Source organism: Castor canadensis, chromosome 3 (assembly GCF_047511655.1).
Source record: "Castor canadensis chromosome 3, mCasCan1.hap1v2, whole genome shotgun sequence".
NCBI lineage: Eukaryota > Metazoa > Chordata > Mammalia > Rodentia > Castoridae > Castor > Castor canadensis.
Window position 1 is genome coordinate 129,039,595 of NC_133388.1, and position 17,259 is coordinate 129,056,853.

Genomic DNA, 17,259 nt, shown 5'->3' on the forward strand with positions numbered 1-17,259 from the left:
AAATTGGTTCTTTCCAGGCAAGCCTGGGTTGGTTTCCTGGGTAAAAGGTCTGACATGTAGCTTTGCCTGCAGGTCACGCTGGTTAGCGTGCGGGACAAGCTGGTGCGGCCTCCCGCCCTGGGCGGCCGGAGCTCGGGGCGCCTCGGGTCAGCGCGCGCCCCTCCTCCGGACCTGAGTCACGGCGCCGCCGAGTCCCCACGCGAGGATGCTGCGGTGAGCGCGGCCGGGACGCCGCGGGCTGGGGCGCAGCGTCCGGCTCTTCGCCGCCCAGCGCGCGGTCCCCTGCTCAGCCAGGCCCGCATCCGCGCGCTCCCGGCCGGCCCCACCACGCCGCTCCCGTGCGCCCGTCCGCCTGCCGAGGCTCGGCACTGCTCGGCGGGCGGCAGCGGGGCCTGCGGCGCCCCGCGCCCGCCCGCGCGGCCCTCCATGGCGTTTATCCGGAAGAAGAGGCAAGAGCAGCAGCGGCAGCTCTACTCCAAGGAGAGGTGCGCGCGCGGCTGGGGGAGCGCGGAGGCGGCCCAGACCCGCGGGAGGGAGCGAGCGGCATGGGGGCCGGGCTCCCAGGCCGCACGAGGACTGGGGCCCGGCGCGATCAGGGCGGCGGCGGGGCCCCGAGGGCCGGCCCGGCGCACCCGGAAGGCCGCGCGGTCGAGCGCAGACACCGCTCCGACCCGGGGCCCGGGGCTGGCGGCGGAGGGTGGGTGGCGGGCTCGAGCACCCGACGCCCCCCAAACGCCCTCGGTCGCCGGGGGCTAAGCAGGCCACTTGCAGGACCGGTTCCGGCCAGCGACTGTCCCGACCGCCCTGAAGCGCCGCGCGGGGAAGGCCTGGTTCTGACAGCGCCCAGGTCGTCCTGGAACCGGCAGGGCGGCTGGCAAGTGCGTTCCCACTGTGGGATCCCGTCAGTCAAGGCTTTGCATTTGGAGCGCGTGGCCGACAGTCATTGTCGCCCACGTCCCACAGCCAGTGCGAGCTGGAGTGGTCTCGCAGCAGTGCCCATTCGGGTGCTGATTCAGTCCCGTAGGGAAGTCTCTCTTAAGGAACCAGACTTCGGCCCCGCGTGGCCTTCCCAGTGCATTTCTGGAGACCCAAACACGCGCAGATAGTCAGGTCTCTGGTCCCATCCAGACGGCAGCAGGAATGCGGGCTAAGTCATTTTACAAACGCAGTTTGGGTTTGTGAGCTACAGTCATCTGTCTGATAGTGCTGACCGCCTGTCAGGTTGTCTCAGTGGAAGCCAACAAAGCAGATCGTAGTGCAAACACAAGTGCAGACTTTAATCTCGTGTAGTTCCGAAGCAACTACACCTGTAGTTAGTTGTTACAGGACCCCTTTCATCCAAACTGGTATCCGTTGGTCTGGCCAGGTGTTCCATTCTGAAATTTCATTTCCCTCCTCAGCGTGAATGGGGTTACTTTCTGTAGTCCCAACAGCTTGTTAAGACGTGTTGGTGATTGTATTAAACAGGTGAACAAGCACATTAATATTTTTGAGAACTTTGGAACACTTGAATTGCGCTCATGTTCTGCAAACTAGTAGTTATTAACAGTTCTGTGGCTTCTTTAATATACAGCAAAAACTGTTTTGTTATTTTGATGGAAATAATTTCGTTAATTTATTCAGCTCTGCATCACAGGAAAACCTGCTCTTGAATTTGTATGTGTAAACTGCTTTGTTAATGTCCATTAATGAAATGTTTTGACAGGCTAACAGAACCAAGAGTTTCTCACAACCAAACATTTGTTTATCATCAAGGAGGTATCAACCATTCCTAAGCATCACTAATCAGAAAATATTGGTGCCATTTCTACTTACTGACTGCCCACATTCTTTAATGCTCTGCCCATGACTTTGCAACCATAGTCTAAGGCCTAAGGTTAGTTGTGAGTAGGGTGTTGTCCATAGAATATGAAACTGAATTACAGAAATCTGTTGGACCCTGAGGTGTGGACTAGAGTCAAGCAATTTGTTCACAAATCTTAGAATTACTCCCAAAAGACAATAATATTTTCAACTTTATGGAGCCCTAAATTTACCACTTCTGTGTAGATTTTTCTTGGTTTATGGCTTTGCAACAGTAAACAAATTAACAAGATTGAGATGAGTGATTGACTTGGGTAAGCCCAAGAGAAATGATACTTTCCTTGGAAAACTTGGGGTTCTGTTTTCCATCTCCTCCTTGGAATCTACTTGGCTATTATCTCACTGAGTTAGGGCTTTTAGATCTCTACAGCCATCAAATAATGATCCCAGACAAAGCAAAATTTAAGTTAGCATTTATTTCTCTTACTCTTAAGTTGCTGCTACATTTAGAACGAGTTGTATTTTCTAAAAAGTAGAAGCAGAGAAGCTAGGAGATTCTTGCATTGGTGGTTTAGACAACAGTGATAGCAAAAGAAATGGAGAGAAGTGGATGAATTCTGCATGTTTTTATGAGGTAAAGTTAACAGGTCTTGGTATGGTATTGCATGTAAGAGGGTCTAGAGAAAGAATCTCAAACTCGGTTGTCAGATACAATGTAAGACACGCTGTTAAATTTGAATTTCAGATAAATAATAATATGTAGTGTAAATGTGTCCCATGTGATGTTTAGGATATACTTTTACAGTTATTTTTCATAAGTATGTTTATCTGAAATTCAGATTTAACTGGACATCCTGTATTTTTATGTGCTAAACATGATAGTTCTGCTCTCAGACTTCTGGTTTGAATAACCACAGAACAGTGCTGTTTGTTGGTGGTGCTTATAAAGAAAAGCTTCAATAATGTTCATGATTAGAAATAAGACTCTTGGCCTTTCAAATTAAGTACAGTAGTGTCCTGGTTAAGATTTAGATAGCAGGAACCATATTGAGTTTACTGGTTATTTAAAATATTTGGAGCAGATGTTGATGAAAGTAAATAAAATTTCACAAGACAATTCACATATATTCCTTGGAATTATTGGGAATGGCAGATGTGGTCAGTGGGTTAGCCTATGAGGATACTCTACAAAGTCCTTCTATTTATTTCTATTTTAAGATTTGGAAGTAGACTAATTGTTAAGCATATACCTTTTTGATGTCACATCTAGTTGTAGCAGTTGCAGCAGCAGGACTACAGTTATTTTCATTGGGTGATGGAGAAATTAGATAGTTGAGGTAGTGTTCCTTCCAAGGGAGGGTCAGTTTTCTTTCTATAATGTCAGAGACAAATGGCTTAGCTGTGGTTTATAAATCGTCATTTTGGGTTACAGTATTAGTGATCCTGATTCTCTGTTGGGTGGCTATACCTTACATTAATAGTTTTATAGGTATTTCTGAGACTTCAATGTTACCTCATGTGACACTATATAATTATCTTGGTTATGTTGGTATTAAATTTCTTTTACTCCATGTTTGCTGAATCAGTTGAGTGTGTTCACTACATTAAAAACACTTGTTGAGAGGCAAAGTTTATATATTCTTGTTTGTTATACTCTTGTTTAATCTTGTGAAGTTCCGAAGCAACTACACCTGTAGTTGTTACTGGACTGTTTAATCTTTTATTTCTAAGATAGATCATTCTACTCCTAATATGTGTGGATATGCCTGGTTTTGCAAAAGGAGGAAAAATACAGAATTAGCACTCAATTAGTCAGGAATCTACTTAACTTAAAGAAATAGGATTCATTTTTCTCACATGAAAAAACATTGGGAGAGGATATACATATTGCACATATTTTGATTAGCTTAGAATTTAGATTGGCTTTACCGACAATGCCCATTAGCCTCTCTCCCTCTTACTCCTTTATTACCTCAAATTAATGTCCTTATCAACCCATAAGTGGCTTTGGAGTGTTTGCTACATGACTTTCACTAAAAATAGCTTTAAAATGTGATGTAAAACAGGAATAGCCACTTAAGGAATTTAGCACTTGGTTTGTTTGAGATGCCAACCATTGTGATTTCACTTTTTACCCACTACTTACTTAGAAATTTATCTTAACACTTCTAACTTATAGAGTTTTGAAAATTATCTTTTTGTTATTTATTTTTATTTATTCATCTGTGTGTGTGTGTGTGTTGGGGGGGATTGCACACAGGCACATGCCAGTCAAGTGTTCTACCCCTGATCTGTACTCCCTGCCCTGGTATTTATTTTTTGACTTGTATTTTATGGATAGCATAGAATTGTTATCATCTTGATAAGGTAAATTTTTTATGAACATATAATGATCTCTTCTAGTAATGACTTTTTTCTGTTTTGTCTGTTATTAATAAGGCTGTGTCAGCTTTCTTTCAAGTTATTTGCATTACATAGAATTTTCAAGTTTTTGCTTTTAACTTTTCTGTGTTCTTATTAAACTTTTTATAATTCATCTTGATAATTTTTGTCTTAATAAACTGGTCCATTTATATTATTGCAAATATATTTGGATATATTGTTATTTATTATATTTTATTTTATTATTTCACTTTGTCTCTTTCCTCTTTCCTCCTTTGGATTAAATAAAGTCCCCTTGCTCTTTTTTAGTTATCCCTGGAAGTTATATACTTATTTCTCTTTTTCTGGTGCTTATCCTTGAAATTTTAACATTTAATTTAAGATCTGATGCTATTCATTTTCTTTACTTTCTCTCTAACAATGTAAGCACCTTGGAATAACTAACTGCTTTTGTCCCATCCTAACTTATAGTCTAGTATTGTCTAATTTTTTATCAAAATTTCAAATGTATATATTAGTCGTGTTTTTCTAGTTAGTCCTTGTGTAGTTTTGTGTATATATTTACCATTGTCTTTGTTCTACATTCCTTCTTATGTGTCATATATTTCTTATGAAATTATTTTTTCTTTCTTGACTATCCTCTGTGATCAGGTTCTGATGATGAGGAGCTGCCTTTGTTTTTGTCTGTTTGAACATATCCCTATTTTGCCCATGTTTTGAAAGTCAGTCTTGCCAGATGTGTCAGTTAGTGTTTTGAAGATTGTGCCAATGAAGGCAAGTGGCTAGGGAATACACTAGAGACTTGGTGAAGAAGGGTTAGGTGAGGGGTAACACAGAGAAAAGCTCTTTAGACTCCAGGAGAAATCTTGTCCACACAGAGTGATGAAAGGCCAGCATGCAGTAGGGTTGTGCTGTGCTATGGTGGAATCTTGGCTCCCCGCTGTGGAGCTTATCATCTGTGGCTGTGAGTTGTCCTGCCTCCCCACTGGCTTGCTTGAGGGATGTCTGTGTCTGTGTGAAGTGGCAAGGCAGGAGCAGGAGTTGTTGCATCTCTTGTTCATGGTAAGGGAAGCACTAGCACTTTCTCTGGTATGATTAGGTGACGGGTTCAAACCTCATGGCTGACCAGGATTGATTGCCTGAAACCCAGAGCCCTAGCAGGATTCAGAGTAGTTATGCTGGAGGCCTCCTTCTCTTCTTCAGCAAACCAGTATTGCACAAGTCAGATTGTTCTTTGTAAGTATCTTTCTTTTCTCTGACCGCTTTTTAACACATCCTCTTTGTAGTTGTTTTGCTGTATGTGCATGTTGGTTTCTTTATCTACCTTTCTCATGAGGTTCCAGAAGCCGAAATAGCTGTGGAAATTTTGGAGCTAAGCCTGTTGGGAAAATTGTGTCTACCCTATCCTTTTATGTCTCATACTGCTTCTTTAGGATTTATCTCTAATTTCCTGTGGTGCATTTTAGATGTGTGCTTCCACACCTAGCTGTTTGGTTAATTTTTATAACTTGGTCACTTTATTTCTTTAAAAATGTCTATGTAATGATCTGATGCAGAAAGCTTGCAGGTTTGATTGAATACTTTGTTGCTCCCCTGACTCTTAATCAGTAATGCACCTCTTCGTATTTTATGATTTTTGATTGTGTTCTCTTGTTCCATGGAAATTCTGTTAGGCATTTTCCTGTAAGGTCCTTAGTTCCAACCCTAATACTGCCAAAAAAAAAAAAAAAAAAAAAGCTAAAGTGCATTTTCCCAGAAAGTTTGTATTTGTACCTGCATGGGGTGGGGAGAGAGACATCATTGATTTGTCTTGGGTTCTTGGTTTTTATTATACTATGCCTCCTGGATTTGCCCATAATAAAATCAGGCTATCTCTCTGTCCCTTGAAGAGTTGGGCAAAGCCCCTCCCCTTGCTCTAAAACCTGCCACCTTGTAGGTGCTTTATACTTGTTTTGTACATCTTTTTAAATTTTTATTATTTATTTTGTTTATGAGACAGGCTCAGGCTGGTCTCAAACTCACAAAGTAGCCCAGACTAATCTTGAACATATGATTGTCCTGCCTCTGCCTCCCAAGTGCTGGGATTGCAGGCATATACCACCATGCCTAGTTTGTTTCATATTTCTAGGATTCCCCTACTTACTCATCAGATCAGTCAAACATTTAAAAAATCTTTTAGTAATTTTTCTAGCAAGGTCAGAACATGGGTTGTTTCTCTGGACATTTGAGCTGCCATAATGCCTGAAATGAATTCTTGCTGATTCCTTTAAAATCAGATTTATTAACAAATCTGTTTGTCACCAGAAGGGTATTCAGAAAACAGGAGATTTCATTGGTAGAAGAGGGAAACAGTGAATGTTCCAAGCCCACTGTGACTCCCAGGGTCTTCAATAAAATGAATTTCAAAGTAATCCATGGATGAGGCACAAAAAGTATCAAGCCAACAGAGATTTATTTAGCATAGGAAGACAAAGCAAGGTGCAAGGAAAGAGGGAAAATAAACTAGCAGTACCTTGTGACAAAGAGTCAGAAAGTAGAAGATAAGGCTTTGACCCAGGGGTTTTTATGTCCTTTAACTGGGCTGTGGTTTTCCAGTTCAGAACTGGCCACCTGATGTATGGTTACCGAGCAGCTTCCAAATAATCGTGTTTTGATAATATCACTCAAGCCTGTAGACAAAAGGTCTGAGTTGGCCTTATAATCAAAGGGTTTTGTGACATGGCTGGCTGTCCTTTTTGGCCCCTTTTTTCAGTATTCTTTCTGGTCACAGGTTTACCAAAACCAGGAATTTTCTTTTCTTTTTTAAAAAAATTTATTAGCATAAATTAATTGTACAAAAGGGTTTCATTGTGATATTTATAACATGCATGGAATGTTCTTTGACTAAATTCATCCCATCTGTATTACTTTCTTAACCATCCCATCCTTCCTCCTCTTCCCTTTTTAACAGTATTTTTAGTTTCACTGCCCTATTTTCATATATATATATATAAAATGTACTTCTATAATATTCACGACCCACTCCAGTCACCCTCTCTGATGATAACCTCCTCAGTAGTCCCCCATTTACAATCATGTCGTATTATTTTTTTTAGGTATTAATTCAGCATATGAGTAAAAATATGTGATGTTTGTCCTTTTGAGCTTGGCTTATCTCACTTAGCATTATGATCTCTAGTTTCATCTATTTTCCTGCCAATGACATTTCATTCTTCTATATTTCCCCTTGATAATACTCCATTGTGTATATGTACCTGTTTTTTTTTTTTTATCCAGTCATCGGTTGTTGGGCATTAGGCTGGTTTCATGTCTTAAAAACCAGGCACATTTTATTCCTGGACCTCATTACTCCTTTAGAGGCAGTGTAGCTCATTTAACATCCAAAAGAGAAGAGAAGGTGATGGAAAAAATTCAGGTCTGTACATTCTTGAATATTTTATTAAATTCCTTGGTATTCTAGTACTTTTTTTTCAGCCTATTTCCTGGTTCTTTCTTAGCTCCTGAACCAGGCTTAATTTTACATATTTTCTTTTGTGACCTTACCCTAGGTATCCTGCTTCATACTGACTAAATGGTTAAGAAGGGACCTTTGAGGTAATCTATTCTATATTTCCTCTCGATTTTGTAGCAAAACTTAAGGCCTGAATCGGTAAAGCAAGTTCACTAAGTCAAATAGCTGTCATGTATGATAGTTAATCTTGGTTGTCAACTTGATTAGATTGAAAGCACCTAAGAGATTAGTAAAGCATATCTCTGAATATGTATTCCAGAGAGGTTTAACTAAAGGAGAAAGGATCTCCCTGCATGTGGGTGGCACCATTTGATATGCTGAGAGCCAGTATGGAATAAAAGGGAGAAAATGAGAAAGCCAGCTACTATAATCATTCTTCCTGGCCACTTTCAATGTAAGCTGCTCCGCCATACGCTTCCCACGATGATGGACTGAAACCTCTGAAACCATGAATCAAAACAAACTTTTCTTCTCCTTTAAGTTGTTTCTGTCAAGTATTTGTCACAGTGACACACAAAACTGACTACCACTAATGTTAGCATTGATACTCTCTGACCGCAGTTCAGCCCCTTGTGGACCATAATAGATCATAATATACTGCTTCTGTTCTAAACATGAGGTATGTAGTTCGCTGGCCGGTGCTTATTTTTATGGTCTCTGTGAAGTTTAGGTGATTCTGGAATGATTGAATCATTCCATTGCTGCTCGAGGTGTGGTTCACAAGTCAGAAGCGCAGAGCATGCCTGGAGATTACAGACACTTAGAATCTCAGGCTTTGCACCAAGATCTACAGCAGAACCTGGATGTTGATTAGATCCCCACGTGATCACATACACGCTGTAGTGTGAGAAACACTGCTTTTCAGACATCCAGACATTCATCCTGATTTTTTGTTTGCTTATTTGTTTCTTCAAACTGTATTTCCTTCTTTATCTTCATAATATAAATAAGGCACATGAGACTATCCTGCCCTGGGCTATGACTCTTGATGAGGAAATTGAAAGACTTCAAAAGCATTGGTGATTATACTTTCCTTCCCATAGATTCTTGAAATTTGAAATTAGAAACAACTGACTTTATGGATGGTATCAAAAGAAGGGATTTTGATATCTGAAGTGTCTTGACTGAGAAGTAACTGTATCACTTACTCTATTGTCAGAGGAGAAAGTAACTTCCTAGAGTCTGGCTGGGTGATGAATGATAGAGCCTCAACCTTACTGTGCAAGAGAAGGGCTAAGAAGGGCAAGTGAAATAGTGAATTTGGTTATGTTGGAGAAGAGTAGCCATGAGAAAAACTCCTTCTGCATGGGAAGAGGAGCCATTATTTCACTTGAGAAAACAATGGTCCAGGAACTAAATGCACTGTTTAGTTACTTAAATGTCTCTATGCAAATGTGCAGAACATGGATAATAAAATGAGCTGGGTTTTTTACAAAAGAGGATTAACATGCATTTTAGGTGTCACTGAAGCTTGGTAAGATGGGATTTAAGATTAGAATCTAGTGCTGAAAAGCTACAATTTATGCAAAAGTGAAGACTTATTAGCTGAGTTATGAACGTCAAGAAGCTAGCTAGCTATACATCGCAACAGGAATTCATGACCAGAAGGGGAAAAACCCTGGGAATGTACTGGAAAGAGGAACTGAGATAACATTTGTTTGTTACAGACCCTGTAAGGGGGTGGAAAAAAATGGCAGATGTGTACCTGGTGTAAATCAGAAAACAGGAAGTGGCAATACTGATCTGCTGAGATGCTTAGTGAGATCTAATTACAGTCCCTTGACTTCCCTTGTTGAAGTTTTAATTTATCCAAATGCAGAGAGCTTGGGAGTGTTACTTAATTCTGAGCATTAAAGAAAAATTGATTATCCAAGTAGCAATGAAGAAACTTCAGAAAAAGCAGTCATATCTGGTTACGTATTGTTGAAGTTGATAGGGATCAAGGGTACTGCCATATGTGGAACCTAGATCTGTTGTTGTGTTTTATGGTACTGGAGTTTGAACTCAGGGTTTCATGCTTGCTAGGCAGGCATTTTGCCACTTAGCATGCTTCCAGCTGCCTATAGAAACTAGATTTTTAAGAAAGCAGATCTTGAAAGTTTCAAGGAAAAAAATAAAGATAGGTAAACATACTGACCCAGAAAGTATGTGAAATTGTCATAATTATAATTCAGAAGTTCTAATCCAAATGTTCTTTCCTAAAGACTTACAGAAGTCAGGCAAGCACATAAACGGAATGGTTGTAGGTAGTGTTCCTTTGAATTTTTAAAAAGTGAGGCAAGGTTATACACAACTAGCTTCAAGAAGGGTAAAGCCCCACCTGAATGGGGACTTTAAAAATAACGATAAATTAAAAACAAAACAAAAATGAATCTTCTAAAGTTTTGTTTAAAATGAGGAAGTAAGTACTTGGCTGCTGCCTAGGCACAGCCTGGTAGTATAACATTGATTTATGACTGAGAAAGTGGCTCTTATTTTTGACTTTGTTCATGACACTTACCATCAGACTAGAAGGGACAGGGTGAACTTCATAAGATGCATGAACATGTATCCATACTTATGACTTGTGTGATGTCCTAGGACATTTAGAGTGTAGAACCACAGGATTATTTCAGTGATCTTGCAACTATGAGGGCCTCTGAAAGAACATGCGTACTAACAGGGTTAGTGCCCATTCCAGATAAGACAGATTGTTTATAAGCCACTAAAAGAGGAAGTCGTCACCAGCCTACAGCATGAATTCATTATGAAGTCACACCGTGTTACTCTAATCTCTGCTGACAGTTCTGACTGATAGGTCAGGAAAATGCAGTGGATTTAAATCATCTGAGCTTTGACAGAGGATAAGGCTTATTTTTGTAATATCTTAGTGGCAGAATTAAGAAAGAGGAAATTAATGTTAGCTGGAATAGCATTGTTTCAATGACTGTGTTGGGGCTCAGAAAATGTTACCCCAAAGGATGGCTCTTTGGTCTGTTGAATATTTTATAGATATTGGAAGGCCTCGGAAGCAAAGTCTCTGAACTCCTGCCCTCCTGCTTTTTTCTTTTTTCTCCCAGGAAGTGAGTCATGCAACTAGAACCTTTTTTCCAAGCTGGGTTGTTGAAGGTAGAACCTCTTTCCCCTAAAGCCAGCCATAAAACCTAGAAAGGTCACTTTCATCTTCTCTCTTAAAGATCCTCATTCCAGAGAGGTCCTGCCTGTACTCCACAGAGAGGCCACGAGGAATCTGGACAGGCTTTGCTAGGTTTCACCTCAGTCTTTTACTATTTTGTCCAATCATATTTTACACAATTGTCCATTTTTCATTGACCTTAAAATAAACAATTTCCCCAGCTGTTTGGGTCTTTATTTCTGAAGGCTACCATGTCATAAAACTTTGATTAAATACATGTTAGACTTTTCTCTTGTTAACCTGTGTTTGTTACAGGAGTGTTGACCTTGACCCCGATGATGGATGAGGACAGGTGTTACTCTGTTTCAGCCCCTACAACTCTATTTAGAGATTGCTGTCAGATATACTTCCAGTGGGGGAAGCAGTCACAGGTCTGCGATCTTGCCTGTTTGACCATTAGTTTTCTTAATTTCTTTTCTCATTTCAGAAACCCTTTTTAGGCTATATAAAAAACTTCAGTTTGGTTAAACTAACTCTCTACTGGGGCCACTACAGTCCAGCTTAATTCAAAGGTGGTGGTGGGGTATTCAGAGCATGGATGGCAAATATAGTAAGTAGACTTTTGGTATTGGCCGGTTCTGGTTCCCAGGAAGATCACTGTTGAGGAAACACCGCACATGCTCAGTATGCATGGAGTTCAGTGCTGTAGTGTGCAAGCTTGATACATTTCCCCATCACGCTGACCAGCTTCAAAAGACGTGCCACCTTTTAACAAATCTCAAATGTTACTTTGTCACTCCAATTAAGCACATTCACTTTTAGCTTGCTTTTTGGGTAACATTTGCTTTTTGGGAGGCAGATTTTCACAAAATTAAGAGTAGAGAAACACTGAGCAGATCTAGCCATGATTTAAACCCAGCTGATGATAATTCGGGACTGACTGAGTGCTTCCACTAAGCTGCATAATGCCTATGTGGGAATTTGATTTTTTTTTAAATTTCTCTTGATTTTTAACAATGTATTATTATGTTTTGACTGTGCTTGATCAAAATCATGTTTAAAAAAACTTGTTAACAAGGCAGCTTACTGTACATGACAGTGTGTGCTTCCCTGTGCCCTGAGCACGTAACTCCAATGTCCCAGCACCTTTTTCTTTGAGCTCTTGTAACATGAGGCAGGATGGACTAGTAGAACCTTTCAGATTTCCTATCAAAACCATAAAAACTTCTGGATTTTACTGTTAATACTGTTCATCAACAAAGTGTGGCATAATTACTGAGTGGCTGTGAATGCAGGGTTGTGCCTACGGACAGTGTGGAGTGGATCTATTTGATGTTGATGGTCAATGATAAAATGCAGGTGATGTGAAGAGAAGACATCTTTTTAGTAAAGCCGTAGAAAAATTTAAAAGCAGGTATAGCTAAATACTTTAGTTATAAGAAAAACTAAACTCAAAAAATGGCTTACTATGTTAACTTCGAACAGTATGATTTGGTAATTACCCTTCTTTGTGTTTCATATTTTTTGAAAAATAAGCATATTGATAAACTAAGGAAACTATAATTATTCTATTTACCAAAATAGTGCCTTTAGTTCTCAAGTAGTTGATCTGAACATATTTTAATTATTATATGGAAGAGCTAGTTGTCTCTGAAGGTGACTTATACTTCACAGCTATAAAATTATACAGTTGCCTTATTGAAGAACACTTACTCTATTTTCCTTTTGTTATAAGATGGGAAGTGGGGAGGTCAAGAGAGAGGAGTGCACAGCTCCAGCCCGAGGGATTGGATGTAAACTAAAAATGAGGGGTAATTAGTGAGCATCTGTACGTGTTCCTGGCAGTCACCTGATGCATCTGAGGAGTGTTCCTCCCAATCTTAAGCCCTGTGGTTATACTCTAATTCAGATAAATTATCAAACATTTTATATTGGGTTCTGGCACTTTAGCCTACGACTTACTATTTTAGTGCTGGTGATTGGACCCAATTCATGACTAATTCATGTTCTTGGATTTCAAAATGAAGGAGAAGTCAATAAAAGTTAAGTATTACCATGGTAAAACTAGTTCCTGCAATCATTAATTTTAATTATATTAGTCATTGGTTCTTTGTGTTAGATTTTTTTAAAAGAGTAATCTCTTTTTGTGTCATGCGTATAATTTCCTCTAGGTAAGGATATTACTTACAGTCTTTCAATCTTTCCTTCTTCTCCCTGCATTGCCTCTCTAGTCTTTAAGTCACATTCTTCCTGCTTGTTCTCGTCTTGTTTTTTCATGTTAAAGCTTGTGATCTTGGGCTTTCCACTCATATTTAAGTATCTGATATCTGCAACATCCGGACCGTTTGGAAGTCCTGTGGTTTGCATTGGTTTTCTCCTGAGTGGTACCTTCTTTGTAAGCATCTGGTATTCGGATTTCTTTCTTTGAAGTACTAGGGTTTGAACTCAGGACTTTGCACTCGCTAAGCAGGTGCTCTACCACTTGAGCCACTTCGCCAGCCCTTTTGTGCTTTAGTGATTTTTCAGATAGTGGCTCACATTTTTTTTTTTTGCCGAGGGCCAACCTCTGACCCTAGTATTCTTACCTGTGGCCTCCAGCACAGCTGGGATTATAGGTATGTACCATCATATTCAGCTTGTTGGTTCAGATGTTGTCTCACTAGCTTTTGACCTGCATTGGTCTTGAACGTCAATGCTCCTGATACCTGTTTCAGGAGTAGCAGGGATTAGAGGTGTGAGCCACCATACCTGGCTTGATACGCTGATTTCCGAGTGCCACTGATTCCTCCCATATGCTTTCCATCCTCCCATATACTTTCCATCTCCCACAGATTGGTTCATATCTCTTCCTTCCTTTGATATCTCTCCAGTTTGTTTTAGTCTTTGGGTTTTGCTATTTAAAGATATTTTTGTTCACAATTTAATGATATTTCAGGAAGAAGAAAAATAAGCATATATGTGTAACCTGCCATATTTAATCTAAATATCTTCTTTTAATATATCAGAGCCTCAAGCTTCATCTCAGGTCCCATGTTTTCTGTGATAGTTTTCTCCCTAACTTTATATGCTATCGATGTTCCCTGGTCCTTTCTATGAAACAAAGGATGCACTCATTTTCACTGCTTTCCCATATATTTCTTTTTGTGGCAATACAAGTAAATTATTATTTGGTCTTATTGTTTTATTGTATTTTTCATTGTTTAAAGCACTTAAAAAATAACTAATTCAATCCTATTCCATTCGGCTTACTTTCTTTACTTATTAAACACCCATTGTGTACAGCATTTGGTTGGTTATGCTGGGGGGTCTGTCTAATGACCTGTCTCCTAGAGGCATGTGGTCTTGTAAGAGTAACTAGAGCAACTCAGGTCACTGTGAGCAATCAGGTCACACCTTGCGGGTGCATGGTGCAGGGGAAAGGTGGGAAACCAGTGAGGGGAAACAGATGACAAAAATTCCATAAGTAGGACAGCACCAAATTGTAAGAAAAAGCTTAATTTCATGAAATTTGAGATTTCTGTAAAGGACAATGCAGACACTTGTAAAAGATTTCACTTTTGGCATACTGTTTGACCCACTAGATAGAGAGGATGATCTGGCATAGGGTATGCTTCCTAAATTTTGAATTGGGAAGGCACTGTGAGATCAAACATTTTTGAATATACTGCCTTCTTAGACTTTCTAAAAACTAAATGTAAAAGAAAGTTTTTTTTCTCCCCCCCTCCCCCATTTAGGTTTTCCTTGCTGCTGCTTAACTTGGAGGAGTACTACTTTGAGCAGCACTCGGCTTGTCATGTCCAGCACGAGGGCAGCCATGATGAAAAGTAAGATCTTGTGTAGGTCTCCACATTAGCAAACCTGGGTGGTGTCTGATATTTGTAAAATTAAATGTAGGATCATATAGGGGTTTTCTGCCTTCTTTCTTATTAGGAAAGCAACATGAAGAGTGTCATAACTTCAAATGTTCTTTAAAGCTGAAAGGCGTTTGCTCTAATTCCTGTAAGATTGCTGGATCTGACTCTGATCTACCTCATCAATTTGTTCTTGCATCCTTCTTGTCATCACACAGTGAACCTGCCCTCAGTATTGGGATTATGGTATATAAAGTAATGATTGTAAATCACAAGAGTAGCATAATCATCACTTTTAAAACCAATAAATGAATAAATAATAGCATTTGAAGTAGAAGCAAAAATCTGATTTCTCCATATTTAAATAAGTATTAATTACTGTTTTAAAAACAGATTCTGCTTCTTTGAAAGCTATGTCCAAAAGTGTATGATGAGGGGTTTTTGTTGTCTGTTTCCCTTACAAATTGTACTGTAGGGTCACCAAATTGCTGATGAGTAAAATTCTTGTTAGTTGACAAATTCTACCTAATAAACTCAGAAGGAATGATAACATTTCAACCGTTAAAGGATCTACACTATGACTGGCATACTACAGCCCTTAGTCCAGATCTGACTGCACTTGTTTTTATAAGTAAAGTTTTATTGGTACGCAGCCACCTATTTGTTTACATGTTACTGTGTATGACTTCTTCCTGCAACAGCAGAGGTGAATAGCAAAGCCACAGATACTTAATATCTGGCTCTTCACAAACAAAGTTGGCCAACTTTTGATTTATACTATAATCTTCAGTGGTTTTATTGGTACGCAGCCACCTATTTGTTTACATGTTACTGTGTATGACTTCTTCCTGCAACAGCAGAGGTGAATAGCAAAGCCACAGATACTTAATATCTGGCTCTTCACAAACAAAGTTGGCCAACTTTTGATTTATACTATAATCTTCAGTGGCTGCTAAAACCATTAGGTAAGAAAGCTGTTGAGAAATTTTATAATGCTGTATGAAATTAGCATCACCTAAAACCTCTGGTGCGGGCTATTGTTGTGAAGGAGTACATGCACCCCTCCTGAAGAACTGTCAAGATCAAACCAGAATCTGAGCTTTTAATCTTACTGATAATTTAAAGGCAGTGCATGGTAGAGGAACGTCACAGAGATGTATTCAGTAAGATCCATAGGGTTGGAGGTGGGCTGGCTCACTGGTGGAGTGCTTGGGTAGTATTCCTGAGGACCTGTGTTTGATCCTAGCACCACAAGAAAAAAAAATCATAATGTGAGAAAATTATTTTAGTTCAACAGATGTGAGGGACATGTCAGCTAAATGTAATGTGGACTTTGTTTGGATTTTGATTTGAGCAAACTGACCTTGAAAATACATTTAAGAAATAGAAAACTTAAACACTGACTCTGTAACCGATGACATTAAGCAGCAATTCACTTTTAGGTGTAATGGTAATAGACTGTTTATTATGAAAGCGCTTCTGTAGAGATTCATACTAAAGTATAGATGAAGTATATGATGTCAAGAATTCTCTCTAGTCCTGTAGGGTTCCCAGGGGCTTAAACATGGAACAAAAATGACCACATATTGATAATGGCTAAAGCTAGGTGAATGGAACATGATGTTTTCCATTCTATTTGTGAATATTTAGAAATATCGTAATTTCTAAATGTACCTTTGGGTAAGGTTGGATATTAAGAAAAGCAAATGTACCACAAAAGGATAGGGAGTGTTACTTTGCTGGGGAGGGACAATTCTTAGACCATAAGACTGTATTTCTCAGCGTGGTGTTTAATTTAAAGCATAATAGCTGCTTTAAATTATATATAGGTACAGATATACAGTTGTACTCTGGTATCCAAAGGTGACTGGTTCTCGGATCCTCACAGAGATTAAACTGCTCAGATGCTTATATAAAATGGTATAGTATTTGCAAATGTCCTCCTCTTTAACTTATCTGTAGATCATTTATAATATGGTACCCACATAAAACTTCATTTCCATGGATTCAGCGTAGCAAATTCAAGTTTTGCTTTTGAAACTTTCTAGGATTAAACAGAATATTTTTATTTTATTTTATTTTATTTTTTCCTTTTTCTTTTATTATTCATATGTGCATACAAGGCTTGGTTCATTTCTCCCTCCTGCCCCCACCCCCTCCCTTACCACCCACTCCACCCCCTCCCTCTCCCCCCCCAATACCCAGCAGAAACTATTTTGCCCTTATTTCTAATTTTGTTGTAGAGAGAGTATAAGCAATAATAGGAAGGAACAAGGGTTTTTGCTGGTTGAGATAAGGATAGCTATACAGGGCATTGACTCACATTGATTTCCTGTGCATGGGTGTTACCTTCCAGGTTAATTCTTTTTGATCTAACCTTTTCTCTAGTACCTGTTCCCCTTTTCCTATTGGCCTCAGTTGCTTTTAAGGTATCTGCTTTAGTTTCTCTGCGTTAAGGGCAACAAATGCTAGCTAGTTTTTTAGGTGTCTTACCTATCCTCACCCCTCCCTTGTGTGCTCTCGCTTTTATCATGTGCTCATAGTCCAATCCCCTTGTTGTGTTTGCCCTTGATCTAATGTCCACATATGAGGGAGAA

General features: G+C 39.6%; 1 protein-coding gene across 2 annotated transcripts in view; it reads left to right on the forward strand.

Annotated features, from left to right (window-relative positions):
* The first annotated feature begins 335 nt into the window (after window positions 1–335).
* Window positions 336–17,259, forward strand: part of Nsmaf (neutral sphingomyelinase activation associated factor) — a 62,893-nt gene continuing 45,969 nt past the window's right edge. For both annotated transcript variants that reach the window (XM_074068639.1, XM_020179804.2), the window contains exons 1-2: window positions 336–485; window positions 14,546–14,635. In XM_074068639.1, the coding sequence (XP_073924740.1) occupies window positions 427–485; window positions 14,546–14,635 (149 nt within the window). In that variant the 5' untranslated portion in view covers window positions 336–426. The remainder of the gene's footprint in view (window positions 486–14,545; window positions 14,636–17,259) is intronic.